This window comes from Musca autumnalis, unplaced genomic scaffold (assembly GCF_047663935.1).
Source record: "Musca autumnalis isolate F117 unplaced genomic scaffold, ASM4766393v1 scaffold_2, whole genome shotgun sequence".
Lineage (NCBI taxonomy): Eukaryota > Metazoa > Arthropoda > Insecta > Diptera > Muscidae > Musca > Musca autumnalis.
This window is the reverse complement of record NW_027411755.1, coordinates 259,476,884-259,496,046: the sequence shown is the minus strand read 5'-3', so window position 1 is coordinate 259,496,046 and position 19,163 is coordinate 259,476,884. Positions and strand designations below refer to the sequence as shown.

Below are 19,163 nucleotides of genomic sequence, written 5' to 3'. Positions count from 1 at the left end.
CCGATCTAAGAAAACAAAACCCAAATATGGTTTTAGCCTATTGGTCCTCTACTTTCATAAAATTCTGGACAGAAGTTGTTTGCACGCGATTAGCTCAAAAATGTTGAACAGTGTAATATAAATAGGTCTTAATACAACAGAATCTCCAGTATTCACCATTCCCGTATTAAATATTGTTATATATATTTTGTTCCCTTTCCGCATACGAAGTAGCGGGCATTTGCTAGTATAACATATTTTCCCAAAATTTCATCAACCTACGTCAATCCGTTCGGACGTTAGAGTGATTTCCACAGACGGACAGACGGACAGACAGACGGACGGACATGGCTATATCGATGTAGAATTGCACGCTGATCAAGAATATATATACTTTGTGGGGTCTACAATGATTATTTCGAGTAGTTACAAACGTAGTGACAAACTTAATATACCCCCATCCTATGGTGGAGGGTATAAAAACAAAATACATGTATTTCAAATTGAAATACATGTATTTTGTTTTTTTAAACGCACACGCAACACGCAAAGTTGTAGGTTTTGGCCTGAATAACAACGTTGCAAAGGTTTTCATTTGGTCTGTTCCAGAACTGCAAGAATCTACTAATTTTTACTATTTTTCCGATAACACAAAGGAAAAAATTTTATCGTAGTAAAAAATAGTAGCTTCATACAGGTTCTGGAACAGAGCAATTGCTACATGGAAATGAAACATTTGCTCTGTTCCAGAACCTGCAAGAAGCTACTACTTTTTACTACGATAACAATTTTTCTTTTATGTTATCGAAAAAAATAGTAAAAATTAGTAGATTCTTGCATGGGCTGGATTCTTGTTCTATGAAAATTTGAAATGAAAAATATTTCCTTTACAATTTTTTCAATTGACAGTTTTCTCCTTTCATTTCATTTCAGATTTTCATAGAAACAGAATTGAGCCCCAGTACTGGAGCGGACCATACCCAGCCAGCATTTTTTGAAATTTTTAATCAAATTCGAGCCTTTTTTGATCCGACTGCACGATTAAAAAGCTGGGATATGAGCTCATTTTCTGATCATAAATGTCTCCTTTGCTGGGAGGAAAACATAACCTCAGGCGACTCTTCTACACAAATCACAAATGAGTATTTCTCTGCATTAGTTGCGAGTAATTTTGTCCTATTTTCTGATGGTATATAAAGTCTTTTTTCGAGTCGTATTTTAATCATTAATTGGTGATTAATTTGTGACTCTTTTTCGAGTCTTTTTTGAGTCATGTTTATAATCGTTTATGAGTCTTTTTATCGGACAAAAAAAATTAAAAGAATTATTTTTTTTCTTTCCTTTGTTTTGTTTTCTTTCCGGCTTTATTATAACTTTTAATTATCCCTTTAGTAGTATTTATATCAAAGTTTTGTAGAAAGTGTATATGAGAATTATATACAACCAAACCGTTATGTTTGGAAAAAACCAAAACATTCAGTGTTTAATCACCTAGCTGTTCAAAATATGTGCTCTGTTCCAGAACCTGCAAGAAGCTACTATTTTTTACCACGATAACAAATTTTCCTCTATGTTATCGAAAAAATAGTCAAAATTAGTAGATTCTTGCAGTACTGGAACAGACCAATGATCAGAAGATACATAATTCTAATCACTTTTCAAACACTTGCATGACCCTTTTTTTGATTAAGCATTTTTCAATCTTCAGATGATCAAAATGTGACAATAAATAAATAACAAACAAAATTTTCACATTTTAAACGCCTCAATGATTTATTTGTGTTTGCTACAGGGAGTTACTTTCGAGTACCTTTCTGATCATACAAGCGACTTAATCAGTTTTTGATCACCAAAAGGACTCTAAAAAGACTCCGCAATGTGATTTTGAAAAAAAAAAAACAATCTTCCAAATGGCAGCTGGATATGTATAAAATATTTTGTCATATTTTTCAAAACATTACACATACAGGGCGAAACCTTTAGCTCTGCATGTTGCGTGTGCGTTCAAAAATACAAAAACAAAATACATGTACATATTTCAAATTGAAAACAACAACAAATACATGCATTTTGTTTTTGTATTTTTGAACGCAACACGCAGAGCTATAGCAATGTCGTGCTTTGATATTGTTAAAGTTACGAAGTTTTTCGGCAATTCACACACACACGACCCGAACGCAACGAAAGAGCACACAAATGTTTTGATTTGTTTTTGTTTTGCAGCATGCGTGCATACAACGTTACTAACACACTGTCAAAATTTGCAAATATTGAGAATTTTGTGTGCCCTCTTCTGGGTCGGCTATGAGCTATAGGTTTCGCCCACATACATATACAATTTGTTTATACTGATTTGAAAGAATAAGAAAACCAATAGAAAAAAAAATGATCAGCTGTTTGTTATGCCCAACCTTGTAATGATTGTACCATGGGTAGGACTATTGCTTTATGCGTTCATAAAGAATCAGGAAACAGGTTAGTCTGGTTAGCTGGGCAGCTAAACAAATCCCAATTCAAATGCAGGGCATGTGTTGGGTATTGTGTCATTACTTCGGGCCGGATCTTAACTATGTTTTTAATTATGAAAGTTATACCCCCATTATTATAAGTGTTCTTTTGTTATAGTTTGGATTTACCGAACATATTTATAGCGTTCCGATTAACTTAAAGTTGAAAGTGATGATTGTATTTCAAGGAGGAGCTTCTTGGCATTAACTTTCTATGTAAAAATTATATTTTTAATGTCTCCAAATTAGTTTATTTTGCGTTTTCAAATCCATCAGATAGTAAAAGAAAACATATAATAATGGCCCATAAAGTTTTTTAATTAATTGAATTAATCGAGCTAACATGACCTAAGGAGTTTGTATTGAAAAGAGAATTCTAGCGAAGTTCCATACACCCCACCAATATGCTACGATCGTTTCGCTGGTGGTTTAATTCAGCACTCATGTTTGCCTTGGCAGCTGGCGTTCTTCTGTTGCGATGGATGGTCTCCGTGTACGGCATTCACACTGTCCCTTGTAGTGCCTGTGCAACTACATAAGTATGAATGCGATTCAAGCCTGCATGATAGGCTTGTTGATCTATAGGTTATCCTTCATACCTTTGGACCTCTCTCTCCAGATCGTGAAGTTCTCCACTAACGGTGTGAACCACCCAAGCAAGCACTGCATAGGCAACACGTTGTTGTGTTGATATACTGGTAAAATATTCGTCTCCTCATGGAGATGGTCCACTGTTGCAGTCCTTAAATCACACGTGCGACACATAGCTTAACTCAGACGGGGCTATTGCTTGATAAGAGATCAACAAGGTTTCTTTGTCAGCACCCTAAGTGTTGCCGGCAAGCAATTTGAGATCGTTATTCCGATCTTGTCGCAAATAGCTGTGGCTTGCGCTGACGACTTAAACAGGCTGTCGAACGTTACACCCAATATCTAGAGGTAGTTAGTTGTCGGAATAAGGATACCATCGACCAATATGTTCATGGGGAGCGTCATTTCAGCCGTCCAGACGATAAACAGTGTGGCAGAGGCCTTAGCGGCAGATATTTGCATATTCCCCAGATGAAAGAACGGTACTAAGTCAGCTATGTATACATTACGATTTCTATCCCACCTGTTCTATTTCAAAAAGGTAGAGCTTGAACAGTTGCAGAGATATCAACTTGCCTTAAGGTAATCGCTACTTTACTCTTGGGTTTCGAATTCCTATTTCTGACAGCCTGTTTCTGTATGTCGAAAAAAGAATGTGTGCGAAAGAAACACGTCCAAACTCTTGTGTGTTTTTCAAATTTGTTCTTTGTTTTGAAGCAAAAGCAAAGGTAAAACTATTTCGAAAACTAAAGTTCGGGCGTGTTTTATTCGCAAACGTTCTCCTTTCGACATACAGAAACTGGCTGTGAATTCTACATCCACACACGTAGTTGATTATGGTGCGTTTCAAGAGCCACTATGACTGTTCGGTCGCATATCTGTAGTGTAGATATGGAGTGTAATGCTGTTGTGGTACTGTGCATTTTTCCGGAATCCGTGCTGATGTTGAACAATTAGGAACAAGTTTCTTATCATGGGAAGGAATAGTGCCTCTAGAATCTTCGTCACTGATGACAGAAGGGAAATAGGCATGTACGATATGCCTCTACTAGCATCCTTGGCTTCAGTATCGGGATCAACCTACACATGTAACACGTTTCTGGTGCAATATGGGTGGATAACGATAAATTGAGGACACTTGTCAAATACTCCAAGCAACTTGACCATCACCATTACCCTTAAGATTCCGTGTGAGCCAAAGTTTTTGGGTATTTTGCGTTTCGGATGACGTCTGCAACATCGCTCATCGTAAATTGTGGTGGCATAGTGCACTTCTCTTCATCCTATCACTATCGGGGTGCTCTATGAATTGTCAGTTAAAGTAACATGGGCAACTCTTCACGTTCTGTTGAGCGGTTTCCAATTCGAAAGTGATTTAACCGTTGCCCACAAATTACTCAATGTTGCATTGCTTCAGGTGGCCTAGCCACCTTTTCCACTTATGCCCGTCTACTAGTCTGTTGCCTTCAAGAGTTCAGTAACTATTGGGTCTTCCGGTTTCATACGATGATGCTCATTATGCTTATATGCTAGTACCGTCGGCTTTGCTGGGAAATTTTGTATAATTTCAGGTACTTCGCAATTATATAGCGAGCGGCTGCAGACGTGATGATGTCCGAGGGTCTGAGGGACTTGGCACTTCTATGAAGCGATGATTGGTAAAATATCTGAACCGTAGCCAATCAGCTTTTCCATGGTTCAGAATAGTAGGGGGTCTGAGCCAAGCGAAATGACGGGCTGCAAGGATACGTTATTTCAGAACTGGTACCACAAAGCTGATGTCTAGCGATTTGTAGAATCTCCTTTAAAAGTCTACGTCTACGAGCTTCTCCGTTCACCGTGAAAAAATGTGGAGCTCTTAAATTGCTCAGGCAGCGATGTACCCCTTCTGGTCATTGCATAGGACGGAATGCCAAATATGAGCTTTGAAGTCTCCTAGTACCTCAAGTAGCTAAATCGTAGTGGGGCTCTTCCTCCTCCACCGTTTCTTGTACTATCCTTTCGCAAAACTTTGTAACCATCACAACTTGCAAGCTACAGTTGACGGTAATATTTGCAATTGAATTGCAGGAACGATGCATTCCCGCGCCGTTGTGCAACAACATGTGGAGTACGATACTACGTTTGTTGTTGCTGGGACTGCGGGTAATCAATGTTAAAGACACGCAGGGAGATGGTCAATAATATCAAGCAGCAACATAACTCCTATCGTAGTAGTCCTGGGTGCGACTAAGGCCTTAGTAACCTTGGAAGTTACTTCATTACAACCCACCGATGTCAACATGTCGTGGATGCGGATCTGACAAACGGTACGGATTCATGGCCAGTGTATTTTCTCTATTCCAGTACGTGCCCAGTTAAGTACTCGGAGCAGGTATTCCGGTATATATTGCCGCTCCTATGGTGAAAATATACACGAACAGAAATACATAATTGTTGAGGTGACGACCCCTGGCCGAAGATTTCTCCGAGTCAATCCGATGGAAAGTTCCGGGCCCCGTGGGATTGATACTTTGTATTATCAAAGGGTAGAAAATCTTGCTTCAAAATCGTTTCAAGATAATACCACCGCAGATTTTTTCTATGGTGAGGGTTTCAAACGCCTTTTTACATGTTCCTATATAGTAGACCTCCTATAAGTATTTACCATCAATTTACGAATTTTGTTTTGTTTACGTTATTTCCTCATCATCATTATACCTGCCTTAACATAAATACAAAAACTAAAAACGTGACCATGTTTTTAACTTAAATATTATTAAGACAAGTTCAACAACAACAACAGCAAAAATCTGTTAAAATGTCATTTACGTTTATCATGACTAAGAATGCCACCAATTTTTGTTGTTATTGTTTTCATACACGAAAAGACACCCAACTTACCGTAACATTATCTTTAAATTTAACCACAACCGTATGTGTGTTCGGTGCTGCCAAAGCGAATGCCAGCAAATGTTCATCCTCACTGAGGGCACTGCTGGCAATGTTGTTGGCGCGGCGCCTTACTTCGTCACGTATTTCATCGGTGATTACCGAGGGCGGAGATGTGGGAAATCTAACGGATAAAAATTCTGCAAATTTACGAGCAGCATCTTCGGCAATATCGGCAAAGTCATAATACTGAAAAGGAAAAGAAACAGCGAGAGAGGTGAGCGACAAAAGTAAAAAAGAATGCAGATAATAATAGAGGAGTGAGTAGTAGTTGTTGTAATTTTATATTCATTTGAATATTGGTAATTTTGTGAGTTGTTGTTTTTGTTTACAAAGATATGTAATTTCTGAGAATTTGTTGATTCTTGGAAGTGAATGGCGAATTGGAAAGTCAATTTAAGATTTACAAAGTATTTTGGATTTCTGCGCGTATGAGTGACAAGACTAGTTTGCAATTGTTTACATATTACTTATACGCCAACTCTCTCTATAAGAATGTCATGTTCCCCATTGGAAAGAAAAGGTGCTCCTGTAGACCCTTTGGCAAAGAAAGGGTGCTCCTATAGACCCTTTCTGAAAGAAAGGGAGCTTCTATAGACCCTTTGGCAAAGAACGGGAGCTTCTATAGACCCTTTGGCAAAGAAAGGGTGCTCCTATAGACCCTATCTGAAAGAAAGGGTGCCCTATAGTCCCTTTTTGAAAGAAAGGGTGCTCATATAGACCCTTCTGAAAGAAAGGGTGCTCCTATAGACCCTTTCTAAAAGAAAGGGTGCTCCTATAGACCCTTTCTGAAAGAAAGGGTGCTCCTATAGACCCTTTCTGAAAGAAAGGGTGCTCCTATAGACCCTTTCTGAAAGAAAGGGTGCTCCTATAGACCCTTTCTGAAAGAAAGGGTGCTCCTATAGACCCTTTCTAAAAGAAAGGGTGCTCCTATAGACCCTTTCTGAAAGAAAGGGTGCTCCTATAGACCCTTTCTGAAAGAAAGGGTGCTCCTATAGACCCTTTGGCAAAGAAAGGGAGCTTCTATAGACCCTTTGGCAAAGAAAGGGAGCTTCTATAGACCCTTTGGCAAAGAAAGGGTGCTCCTATAGACCCTTTCTGAAAGAAAGGGAGCTTCTATAGACCCTTTGGCAAAGAAAGGGTGCTCCTATAGACCCTTTCTGAAAGAAAGGGAGCTTCTATAGACCCTTTGGCAAAGAAAGGGTGCTCCTATAGACCCTTTGGCAAAGAAAGGGTGCTCCTATAGACCCTTTCTGAAAGAAAGAGTGCTCCTATAGACACTTTCTGAAAGAAAGACTGCTCCTATAGACCCTTTCTGAAAGAAAGACTGCTCCTATAGACCCTTTCTGAAAGAAAGGGTGCTCCTATAGACCCTTTCTGAAAGAAAGGGTGCTCCTATAGACCCTTTCTGAAAGAAAGGGTGCTGCTATAGACCCTTTCTGAAAGAAAGGGTGCCGCTGTAGACCCTTTCTGAAAGAAAGGGTGCTGCTATAGACCCTTTCTGAAAGAAAGGGTGCTCCTATAGACCCTTTCTGAAAGAAAGGGTACTCCTATAGACCCTTTCTGAAAGAAAGGGTACTCCTATAGACCCTTTCTGAAAGAAAAGGTGCTCCTGTAGACCCTTTCTGAAAGAAAAGGTGCTCCTGTAGACCCTTTCTGAAAGAAAGGGAGCTTCTATGGACCCTTTGGCAAAGAAAGGGTGCTCCTATAGACCCTTTCTGAAAGAAAGGGAGCTTCTGTAGACCCTTTCTGAAAGAAAGAGTGCTCCTATAGACACTTTCTGAAAGAAAGGGTGCTCCTATAGACCCTTTTTGAAAGAAAGGGTGCTCCTATAGACCCTTTTTGAAAGAAAGGGTGCTCCTATAGACCCTTTCTGAAAGAAAGGGTGCTCCTATAGACCCTTTCTGAAAGAAAGAGTGCTCCTATAGACCCTTTCTGAAAGAAAAGGTGCTCCTGTAGACCCTTTCTGAAAGAAAGGGAGCTTCTATAGACCCTTTGGCAAAGAACGGGAGCTTCTATAGACCCTTTGGCAAAGAAAGGGTGCTCCTATAGACCCTTTCTGAAAGAAAGGGTGCTCCTATAGACCCTTTCTGAAAGAAAGACTGCTCCTATAGACCCTTTCTGAAAGAAAGGGTGCTCCTATAGACCCTTTCTGAAAGAAAGGGTGTTCCTATAGACCCTTTCTGAAAGAAAGGGTGCTCCTATAGACCCTTTCTAAAAGAAAGGGTGCTCCTATAGACCCTTTCTGAAAGAAAAGGAGCTTCTATAGACCCTTTGGCAAAGAAAGGGAGCTTCTATAGACCCTTTCTGAAAGAAAGGGAGCTTCTATAGACCCTTTGGCAAAGAAAGGGTGCTCCTATAGACCCTTTCGGAAAGAAGAGGTCTTAGACCCTTTCGGAAAGAAAGGGTGACCCTATAAACCCTTTCTGTTTCTACTGTTAAAAAGTGAAGAAGACAAACAAATACTTTGCATCTTATGAATGTTTATCCGCAAGTTTAGGTATTTTGTACATGTGTTCAAGTTGCAGAACGTCGTTTATATTCCAGACCAATTTGGTTTATATACGTATACGTAAGAGAGAATTGGGATCCTTTTTTATCAATTTTAATTTCAAAAACTCAGTTTTTATATTAAACATTTTTCTACTTCTGTTTGCTTCTTTACCTACATTCATACATAGTTCAAACATCGATTTCCCCAAAACTAATAACAAAGTATTATTCATACGCTTCGTATGTCGCACAAGTGTAAACAAACCATGAGACACAAATAATAAAAAGTCGACCTTAGTCGAAGGTCACACTAGAGTGGTTTCATTGAAACTTTTAGGTATTTATAGATCGACTTCCCCACTACAGCAACTTTATGATATCAGTCTACTGTGAAACTCGACCTAGATCGTCCTTATAGCTCTCTAAAAATTCGGCCCTTTAAGACTCCATAAGATCGTTGTTATGACCTATAAGGTCGTGCTTATAGGTCTATCTAAGGTCGACCTTATAAGCCTCTATAAAATCGCCCGTGTAGGCCTCTATAAGGTCGTCCTTACAGGTCTATATAATGTCGCCCTTATTAACATCCATAAGATCGTCCTTTTGGGATCTATAAGTTCGTCCTTATGGACCTCTTTATCGTTCTTATAAAACTCTGTAAGATCGTTCTTACAGTCCCCTATAACTTATTTTTTAATGGCCTCTATAAGGTGTCCCTTATAGGCCTCTTTAAGAACTTCCAATCTTAAAACGGCTTATATACATTTGCAACTTACCGGTTCAGCTGGTACCTCATCCAAAACTTTCGGTTCACACTTCTCTGTCTCCGGCATGGCAGTTGTTGATGATTTTGCCGTTGTCATCGTTGTTGTTGTTGTTTTACTTCCCGTGGTCGGTGTCGTCGTTGAGGTCGTCACACTTGTCACACTGCTTGCCACCGTACTCGAAACACCAGTTGGTACCGGAGTTGGACTAGAACGTTTTGTTGTACTACGCTTTGATGCCGAACTCCTCTTTTGCTTAGCAAAATCTTCAACCATACTTAGGGAGGATATAACATCGGCCGTAGGAATAATATCATCAAAATTTAAAGCTGGCCTTAGTGTCTCACGCTCTTGATGATGGTGGTTAAACTGCTGCTGTCGCTGCCTCCGCAATTCTTCTTCATGTTCCTTTTGGGCTTTTTTATAATAGGCCAATAATTGCTGTTCATTGCTATTGACATCAATATCCTCAACGGTCTTGCCTTCATCTTCCCTATGGACGATGTCATATTTGATAATGGAGGTGGAGGTGCCGGCAACAAGTAGGGGACCCCGTGTTGCCAGCGTGGCAAGTAAAGGTAAAGCAGAACTTTTTAAAGGATTTTGACAATTTACAGAGGATGAGAGGCAGATAAGGGCTGCCAACATTAAGCTTAACCCTACATTGTTGTTGTTGTTCCATCGACAATTCAATTGAAAGGAACCCCATTTTAGTAATTGGCATCCGCCACTTCTACCAATCCCGATGGCCGCCGCCGCCATTTGATTTAGTGTTTTCTTTACTTCACTGTTTTTCAGTGACAGAATGTCTGTTTCTGGCCTGTTTAATATTTCCGCTGCAGATTTAAATTCTGTTTCTAGATTCGTTCTATCGTTCGTATTGCAATCGTATTTCGTTTCGGCACTATGACATTTCTTTTCTTTGAGTTGGCCTCGGGGAATAGTTGGTGTGACTGTGCTGTTGGTGCCGTGGGTGTTTGTGGTGTCTTGCGGTGGTTGTGATTTTCGTTGGTATTTCAACGAAAATTGCTGTTTATTTTGTTTTGGTTTATTGTTGTTGTTGTCGTCGCTGTTATAGGTAGAGATTATTTACTATTTTCACAACTGTTGTTTGTTATGTGCGGTTGGTTAGCTTTTGCCGCTCCATTCCTCCCACTAGATTGTCTGTGATGACATTTTCGATGGGTCTGTTGCAATTTTTGTGAGGTTAGGTCAATGGAACTTGTCTTTGTCACGCCCTATCACCGATTGTTGTCAGCAGCAATTAGAAAAATGTGCAGATTTCAGAAACCACGTTATACGTGATGCTGGTGGTGGTGGCTTCTTTCTGAATGAAAGTGTTTGAAGTAAAGATGTCAATACAGATGATGGTCATCTGGAAATAAGTGGAAAAATAAACGTTACTATTGCTATATTCATTTATTAATTTTCTATTAGAAAAATGTCCCCTAACTCCCAAATTTCCACTATCAGTAAAACCATTTTAAAAATAAAAGGATTTGTTTACCGCAATTTTAATTTCCCTCTTATCCTTCAAATCCCAGACAAGAGCAAGGACATCGATTGGAAAATTCTCATTTTTATACGAAACAATTTTGTGGTTTTCTAATTAAAAAATATTTTCGCAACGGCAGCAAAGAACTACTTACAGCGAATTTCACTTAAAGGGCTTCTACGGTAGCAGCAGCACCCTAACGAAATAAAAAAACGTGAGAACATGTTTTAGCTATTGTACATTCTTCTTTACTACAATTAAGGGGTATTATGTCTTTGTGCATTTGTATGTGTATGTAACATGCATCGTCGAAAATTATGATGGTCCGGATTGAAATGTAAAGAGAACGAAAAAAAAGTCGCAAGTTTTGATGGCGTTTAGCCCGGCTACTCAGTCGGTAGAGCTGAGGGTTGTGGGTTCGAGCACCACGTTGGGCGCCATTTTGTATCAAATCGACGTTCCAAAAGGAACCAGAAATGGCAATATTGTTTCCTTAAACGGCTCTGTTTCCTTAAATGGTTCGTCGGATGAGGGGTGGTTCTTGACACTTGTGGACGTTACGGTTGACACAAGAAATCATACGGGACTTAACAAAGGTAAATAAGTAAAAACCTGGGACTGGATTCTTGTTCTGCGAAAATTTTAAATGAAAAATATTTTCTTTATAATTTTTATACCCTCCACCATATGGTAGAGTTGTGTCGTTCATGAACGAACCGGTTCAAAGGAACGATTCCGTGAAAAGAACGAACGGATCCGTATCCAGCTCATTCTTTTATATCGTTCATTTAGATCCCCGATGGACGAGTCATTCCTGCTTACAAAACAAAACCACCACCATTACCATTAGCTTTGCATACACACAAGCAAGCAAAAAAAAAACAAATGCATTGGTTTTGCAGTCAAACTCTAAAGAAACGCTGCGTTAGCGCAAGCAGCACAAATTTCCACACAAAACAAACAATAATTCAGAGAGCTACTCTCGCTCAGTAACAGCACATCTCGGTCATATCTTTCTTTTGCATCATTCGTTCATCTGGTTCTTTCATATCAAATCCAGAAACAAAACCACCCCCATTAGCACACAATGTGTCATTCGTGAACGAACATTTTCAAAAGAACGATTTGGTGAAAAGCACGACGGAGTCATATGCAGCAGAGAACGAACGACTTCAAAAGAAAATAACACAGTCAAATGTGTTGTTGAACGAAAAAGAGCCAACGAACGAACTAAACGACCCGGATCTTTTTGGTGAACGGAATGAAAAAGATCGATCCGCTCAATGAACGAGATTGCCCAACACTAGTTGTTGAACGAAAAAGAGCCAACGAACGAACTAAACGACCCGGATCTTTTTGGTGAACGGAATGAAAAAGATCGATCCGCTCAATGAACGAGATTGCCCAACACTACCATATAGAGGGTATAATTAAATTTGTCATTCCGTTTGTAACACATCGAAATATTCGTCGGAGACCCCATAACGTATATATATTATTGATCAGCATAAAATTCTATGTCGATTTAACCATGTCCTTTCGTTGAAATCAAGATAGAGCTCGCAATTTTAAAGATAGAGAGCCAATATTTTTGGTACAGAAGTTTTTATTACTTGCAGGATGGTTGGTATTGAAAATGGGCTATATCGGTCCACGTTTTGATATAGCCCCCATAGAACGGTACCCCCGATTTTCGGTATTTTGAAGGTATTCGTTTCATTATCACACCGAAATGGCTCAAATTTGGAACTTAGTCTTCTTTAAGGGTACAAAACTTTCCCCCAGAATTTTGTCGGTATGGGTCCACGCCTTCATATAGCCCCCATAGAACGGTACCTCCCGATTTACGGTATTTTTAAGGTTTTAGATTCATTATCACACCGAAATTTGGTACTTAGTCTTCGTTGGGGGTATTTAACTTTCTGCCTAAATTTAGTCGGTATCGGGCCATGCCTTCATATAGCCCCCATAAAACGGTACCTCCCGATTTTCGGTATTTTGAACGTGGTGGCCTCAATATTCCACCGAAATGGCTGAAGTTTGGTATATAGCCGTTGTTGGGGGTATACAACTTCCCCCTATAAATTTGTCGGTATAGGTCTACGCCTTCATGTAGCCCCCATAGAACGGTACCTCCCAATTTTCGGTATTTTGAAGGTTGTGGCCTCAACCTTCCTCCGAAATGGCTGAAATTTGGTATTTAGACATCGTTTGAGGTTTTAATCTTTCCTCTATAAATTTGTCGTATAGGTCCACGCCTTCATATAGCCCCCACGGAAAGGTACCTCCAGATTTTCGGTATTTCAAGATTGTGACTTCAATATTCCACCAAAATGGCTGAAATTTGGTATTGAATTTTCTTTGAGTCTAAAAACTTTCCATCAGATATTTGTCGGTATAGATCGACGTTTTGAAATACCCCCGATAGAAAGGTGCTTCACATTGTTTTATCGAAATTGCTGAAATTTTGTATTACAACTCGTGGTGGAGGGTATAACAAGTTCGGCCCGGCCGAACTTAACGCTGTTCTTACTTGTTTTCATTTGACATTTATTTCCTTTATAAAATGTTTCATTTCACATTTTCATAGAAACAGAATTGAGCCTCTGAACAAAAACTTATTGGTGAAATCACATTTTCCTATAATATTCTCATCTTCTCCTCTTACTAAAACAGAAAATTTCGAATTTTGTAATTATACCCTCAGCCTTTAGGCTAACTTTACACTTTGATAGGATCAAAAATGTGTCTCATCGATACACATGATAACTCTAGAACGGATTAACCGATTTGGTCCAAAATTTGGCTTTCGTAATATTTTGCCTAAGCCTAGTTTAAGTTCGAAGATGAGCCATATCGGTCCACTGCCACGCTAAAGTTCAGTTTTTTTCTTAAAAATTATGCGCACGATAACTTTCGTAATATTTCTACCAGATATAGATAAAGTTCGAATATAGATTTTCGCTTAGATTTTTGTTGTAACAACTTGTATTTGTTGCCCCATTACGACTGGTGCAAGTTTTTTACAGGAGTTAATCCATACTTCCTGAGAAAATTACCTGAAAGCTGTAAAAACCCGCTATGGCACCATGTATTGTGGATGGAGCGCACGATAACTCTCCAACGGATAAACCAATTCGATCCAAAATTTGGCAATCGTAAAGGCCCCCACTCATTTATCAGTCTGTGCCGTCAGTCCGATGAACCCTTTCTGTATGTGTGACTGACAAGTGTGTGGCACGAACCATCAGTCCGGTCTAAAACTCTTGAATTTCTCCTCCAAAAATGAATGAATTCTACTTTTTTTGTGTTCCTACACCAACATTATTTTCTGTTTTTTCAAAATTGTTTATTGACAATTTGAAAATAAACACAATTCACCCAGACTGATGGGGGTTCATTTTGAAATCAAAACTATTTTGATTTTTATCAGTCTTCAAAAACTCACACATACATTTCAAAAATTTACACATACTTCCATAAATGCTGGCAGTCAGACTGACTAATGAGTGGGGGCCTTAAGATGGGCCTTATCAGTCCACTCCTTTAGGTTCCTCACCTACAAAAGTTCAAAACTGTTCCCTAAAATGGGGCGCACGATAACTCTCGGAGGTAGTAACCGATTTGGTCCATACTTTGGACATCGTAATGTGTCTGCGAGACATAGACAGTTAAGAATATGGACTATATATGTCAACTCCTTCGGATATCTCCCACACCAAATTTCGGAAGAGAGCAGATTGGGACCTCCTCTCGAATCGTTTTGATTTGTCTTGCAACAGGTTGCACTCAATGGTACAAGATTTTTCAGTGGCGAGTCCATACTTCTTGAGAAAATGTGTTGTGGCTGATGCGCACGACAATTCCCGAACCGAATACTGCCTACACTCCTTCCGGTACATCCCCCACAAAAGTTCGAAAATATTCGCAAAAATGGTAAGCGCAATATCTTATAAACGGAGGGACCGATTTGGTCCAAACTTTGGATCTCGAAATATTTTGTCCAATCTTAGTTTATGTTCAAAAGTGGGCCCTATCGGTCCATTCCTTAGAGTACCATTCACACAAATGATCAACATTTTTGTTTAAGTGCGGTTAAGGGTCTCTGCGAGAATCCTTTGGAAATTTTTACGGAAGGAACTCCAAGTAGACCAATATGATATTTTTCGTGGGCAAGTACATGTTTCCCGATATAATGGTCCTGCCGGGAGGAATGACTCCCAAAATAAGATACACTTCCAAAATGGACTATGTCGGTACATTACTTTATGTACCTCCCCCGCAAAACTTTTGAGATTTTATCCTTATCCATATCTTTGTTGGCAAGTTCATAAGCCCAAAATTCTGAAGACCCCCTTAAGGGAAGTACACACTATCATTCAAAACTGACAGTCAACGTACTTTTAGGACAATTTTCCGGCAAATAACAACTTTTATTTAGCTAAAAACGTTTGAAATACAATATATACGGTATTATTTAGTGATTACAAAAGAAAATTTTCAGATAGGCTTTGATATTCACGAAATAGACCTCGATGACTGTCAGTTTTGCTTGTCAATGTGTACTATACTTTAAATACATACCATGGTACAAGTACACAGGTAGCCGCATCGGCAATTGTTGGCAACATAAGATGTCAAAATTTGACATCAATTCAATGCAATTGACACATTATGTTACCATCAGCTGGCGTGATAATGCTACCTGTATTATTGTACCATGATACATACATACGTTTTTTGGGAAAAGGTCCCAGTTGTTCGGGTAACTAGGGAATAACTAGCAATTTTGCTGGCTACTGGTAAACACCCCTAGTTACCGCCCAATCTACTCGCAATGTTATAGACTGGTGAATTTAACATGGGGATGTCATAGGAAGGGGTCTATTGCCCCCTCACTGCATTACCAGTAACCAGGCAATTCGATAGTCTTGGAAAGTCAATTGTCCCTTCATTGCATTACCAGTAACCAGGCAATTGGATAGTCTTGGGAAACTCAATTGTCCCTTCATTGCATTACCAGTAACCAGTTAAATCGATAGTTAGAAATGATAGCCAAATTCACTAGTATGTTTTGATCAGCTAAATGTGTAAATGCTTAACGTGTAAAGGATATTATATCAGTTTAAAAAATATAATTATAACAGTTAATCTGTATATGCGCTAACCACGCTTTATTTAATTACATAACGTTTATATACATACATACATATATCACAAAGGACAATTTAATGTTAATCTTTTGATTCTTGTTATTGAAACTTGTGTGTGAATCCATGAACTAGAACTGTATATTTGGTCCTGGGAATGTTCATCTCAAGTGTCCTTCAGATAATTCAGAAGTACCTGAAATAAAATGTACAAAATGTAATGAGATAATAAAAAAATCTATTGTCGCAAAAATATCGATACTTACCAAATATTCTTCTGTTCTTCACGTTTGTTGTACGAATCTTTATTTAACAACAACTTTTTGCACATCAACGCATCAAAATACGTCTTTTATAAATTCAGAAAAAAATTAAATTAAATTAAATTGACATTTTTTCTATTTTGTTTTCAAAAAGAGAAATAATAATTTTGAAAAGAGATTACAAGAGAAAAACATTGTTGATTACACTATCCATCGGTAGTCTATAAAATATTCAATAGGTTACACTCCGCATTACCAGTAACTAGTGAATTAACATGGTAGGCAGGGAAGCCCATTTCCAGTGACAAAAGCAGGCTATATGCTATTTTGTGTGCCATTTTTGGGTGTAAAGTAACTAGGATCAATGAGTAACTAGTTACATAACTATGTCAATGTAGACAATTGCTATTTCTTGAACAACTGGGGTGTTTCAATTCACACAGGCTGGAGGCAAAGACGTTGCCTAGTTGCCCAACATCAACATGGAAAATGCACTGTACCACAAAAGCATTACACGCCATATCCACATATATATGAGTAGAAGACTGCACCAAAACTGGTGTTGAGACGAAAAAGTCATGATGTTTAACCTCTACCTTTCTGAAATTCCACATCTTGCAGGCGGCATAGAGATTGTAATGTATGCGAATGATTGTACGACTTTGGAGTCGGGTCCTATCGTCGATGATATATATGATGGGTTAAATGTCTACATAGATGACCTAGTGCACTTCTTCCATCTGAGGAAAATGAAAATATCCGCCGTCAAATCCACTGCCACACTGTTCACCACTTGAAGAACTGAAATGAGGCTCCCACTGGTGTAATGATTCCGACCACTTATTGGGTGTAATATTTGATAGCATGTTCAAGTCGTCCGCGCCAGCCACAGCTTTTTGCGATAATGTCAAAAGTAGGAACAAGGTCCTTAAGTCCCTGGCCGGCAACACTTGGGATGCTGACAAAGAGCCTCTACATCAGAGATGGCCACCAACAACAACTTTCCTATGCCCGCGGGCATACGACACACACGTACACTGTAAACACATTCATTCGGTTAATGCATTGTTTACGTTTCCACTCACACTAGCGCAAGTCATAATCTGCAAATGTGTGTTTTTGGCCATCACTGCTCTACATCAACGAGCCTATGAGGCAGGCTTGAATATCATTCACAATAATGCAGTCACACAGTCAGTACAGAGATACAGTGTGATTGCACAATTTTTGAGTCTGTACACTGATACTGTCCATGCTAATGTATGGTTCCGAAGCATGGGTACTTGCGCAAGCAGATAAGGCAGTTGGAGAGAAAAATTCTTCGAAAGATCTAAGGGCCAATGTGCGTTGACGGCGAATATCGGCTGTATGAACTATACAACGACATCAATATAGTTGAACAAATCGATATACAAGGATTGCGATGGCTATGTCATGTCATAAGAATGAGTGAAGATGAACCCACAAAAAAGGCGTATAAATAAGGGCCGCATGCATGGAGGTTCACACAGATCTGGAAGGCCAAAGCTTCGTTGGAGCGAACAAGTGAAACGAGACATCAGAAATCTACATATCCCAGATTGGGAAAATACAGCAGCTTATGGAACAAATGTTCTGTAAAAATCCAGCTAAGTAATACGTAGGAACCAGAACCGGATAACCTTTAAAATCAATATTTTAAAATGTTGAAACACTACATACTAGAATCACTTAATTAAGGAATATTTTCCCCGAATCGACAAAAATATTCTCTTTTTGAACATAAATATGGGAGTAAAAAATTGTAAAATTGGGGAAAGGCAGAAAAAAAGTCCGCACGGAATTTTTATTCATGATTGCCCTGATAATTAATTATCCAACGTTAGAAACTTAGCCAGAATGCTTGACAGTATCAATGGCTTTTTATAAGTCTTACGCCGGCAACACAGTCCAATCACACGGGTTTTTCTGGTTGAGTCCTAGACTTACATATGTGGAGATGGCGTTCAGCACTTTTGAAGCCAGATTTCAATTGTACTAGAGTTGATCTTATGACCCATGGTAGACTTCCATTGTAGGACGCGATACAGCTTGCTGGACTGTTCGGGTATAAAGCGTCCTCAGCGATGCAACTAATGACAATCGGTCGAAGTCCGATGGATCGACTTCCTGGATGTTGGGGCTGTATCGCCGGATGTCTTTCCGGATGTGTCGAGGGAATGGGTCCTGTTGGCTGATGGCATGCCAGCAAGAACTGTCCAGTGAGCAACACTTTATATTGCTGCACTGGTGCTGAGGAGACAGCCTTGTGCAGATGATCCATACTCGTCATCTGGACACATACGATTGAGGTACGAATAGCATTGCTTTGAGTAGATTGCAACAATTTCCAAAACATTTTCAATCGCCTAAAGATAATTCCCGATTCTCCACGAAGATCAATTTGATCGCGATAGAGCTCGCCTGAAACTCTTCTGAGAGTCCCCAAAATAAATTACTTTTGTCCGGATGGCGAATCGCGACCAAAATCACAGACAAATCATATGGAAGATTTTTAGAAGATCAAAATATAAAGAAAAAAGAAAACCACTTTTTAGAAAAAAAAAAATAGAACAAAAGGCATTTCTTTTTCATTCTTCTGTGTTTTTTTTTCAATTTTTGCCTTTAATTTTTAATGTTTTTATTTTCTATTCTGCTTTGTTATGATTTTTAATTATTCCTTACAAGGCTTCGGAGTCGAGCCATTTTTGGTCAGACTCCGACTCCAGTCCAATTTATTTCTCGACTCCGACTCCAACTCCGGAGTCGACTCCGAAAATAGATAAAATAAAATTCACAACTTATATTACAGTCATTTCAGTTTGAACTTTCAAGATACATTACATTGCACTATAGGTCAAACAGCCCATTTTACTGGCCAAAAGTCAGATTTCGCACTTTGTATTTTCATTTGTTTTGTGTTACTTTCTTGTAAGAAACACTTCAAATATAATAAAAAGAAATTTTGTTTT

The 19,163-nt window shown here is 39.0% G+C and overlaps 2 protein-coding genes across 3 annotated transcripts in view; both read right to left on the bottom strand.

The window, feature by feature from the left end:
- The window catches only part of LOC141391936 (uncharacterized), a 45,292-nt gene extending 31,456 nt beyond the window's left edge, over positions 1-13,836 (bottom strand). Inside the window, exons 1-3 of one of the 2 annotated variants that reach the window (XM_073964693.1) lie at positions 13,820-13,836; positions 9,278-10,640; positions 5,961-6,197 (exon numbers count right to left, since the gene is read on the bottom strand). In XM_073964693.1, the coding sequence (XP_073820794.1) occupies positions 5,961-6,197; positions 9,278-10,027 (987 nt within the window). In that variant the 5' untranslated portion in view covers positions 10,028-10,640; positions 13,820-13,836. Of the gene's footprint in view, positions 1-5,960; positions 6,198-9,277; positions 10,641-10,772; positions 10,871-13,819 lie in introns of those variants that run through there. The other variant, XM_073964692.1, reaches the window with a different exon arrangement.
- The window catches only part of LOC141395228 (uncharacterized), a 76,774-nt gene that overhangs the window by 18,326 nt on the left and 39,285 nt on the right, over positions 1-19,163 (bottom strand). The gene's annotated exons all lie outside the window — the stretch shown is intronic.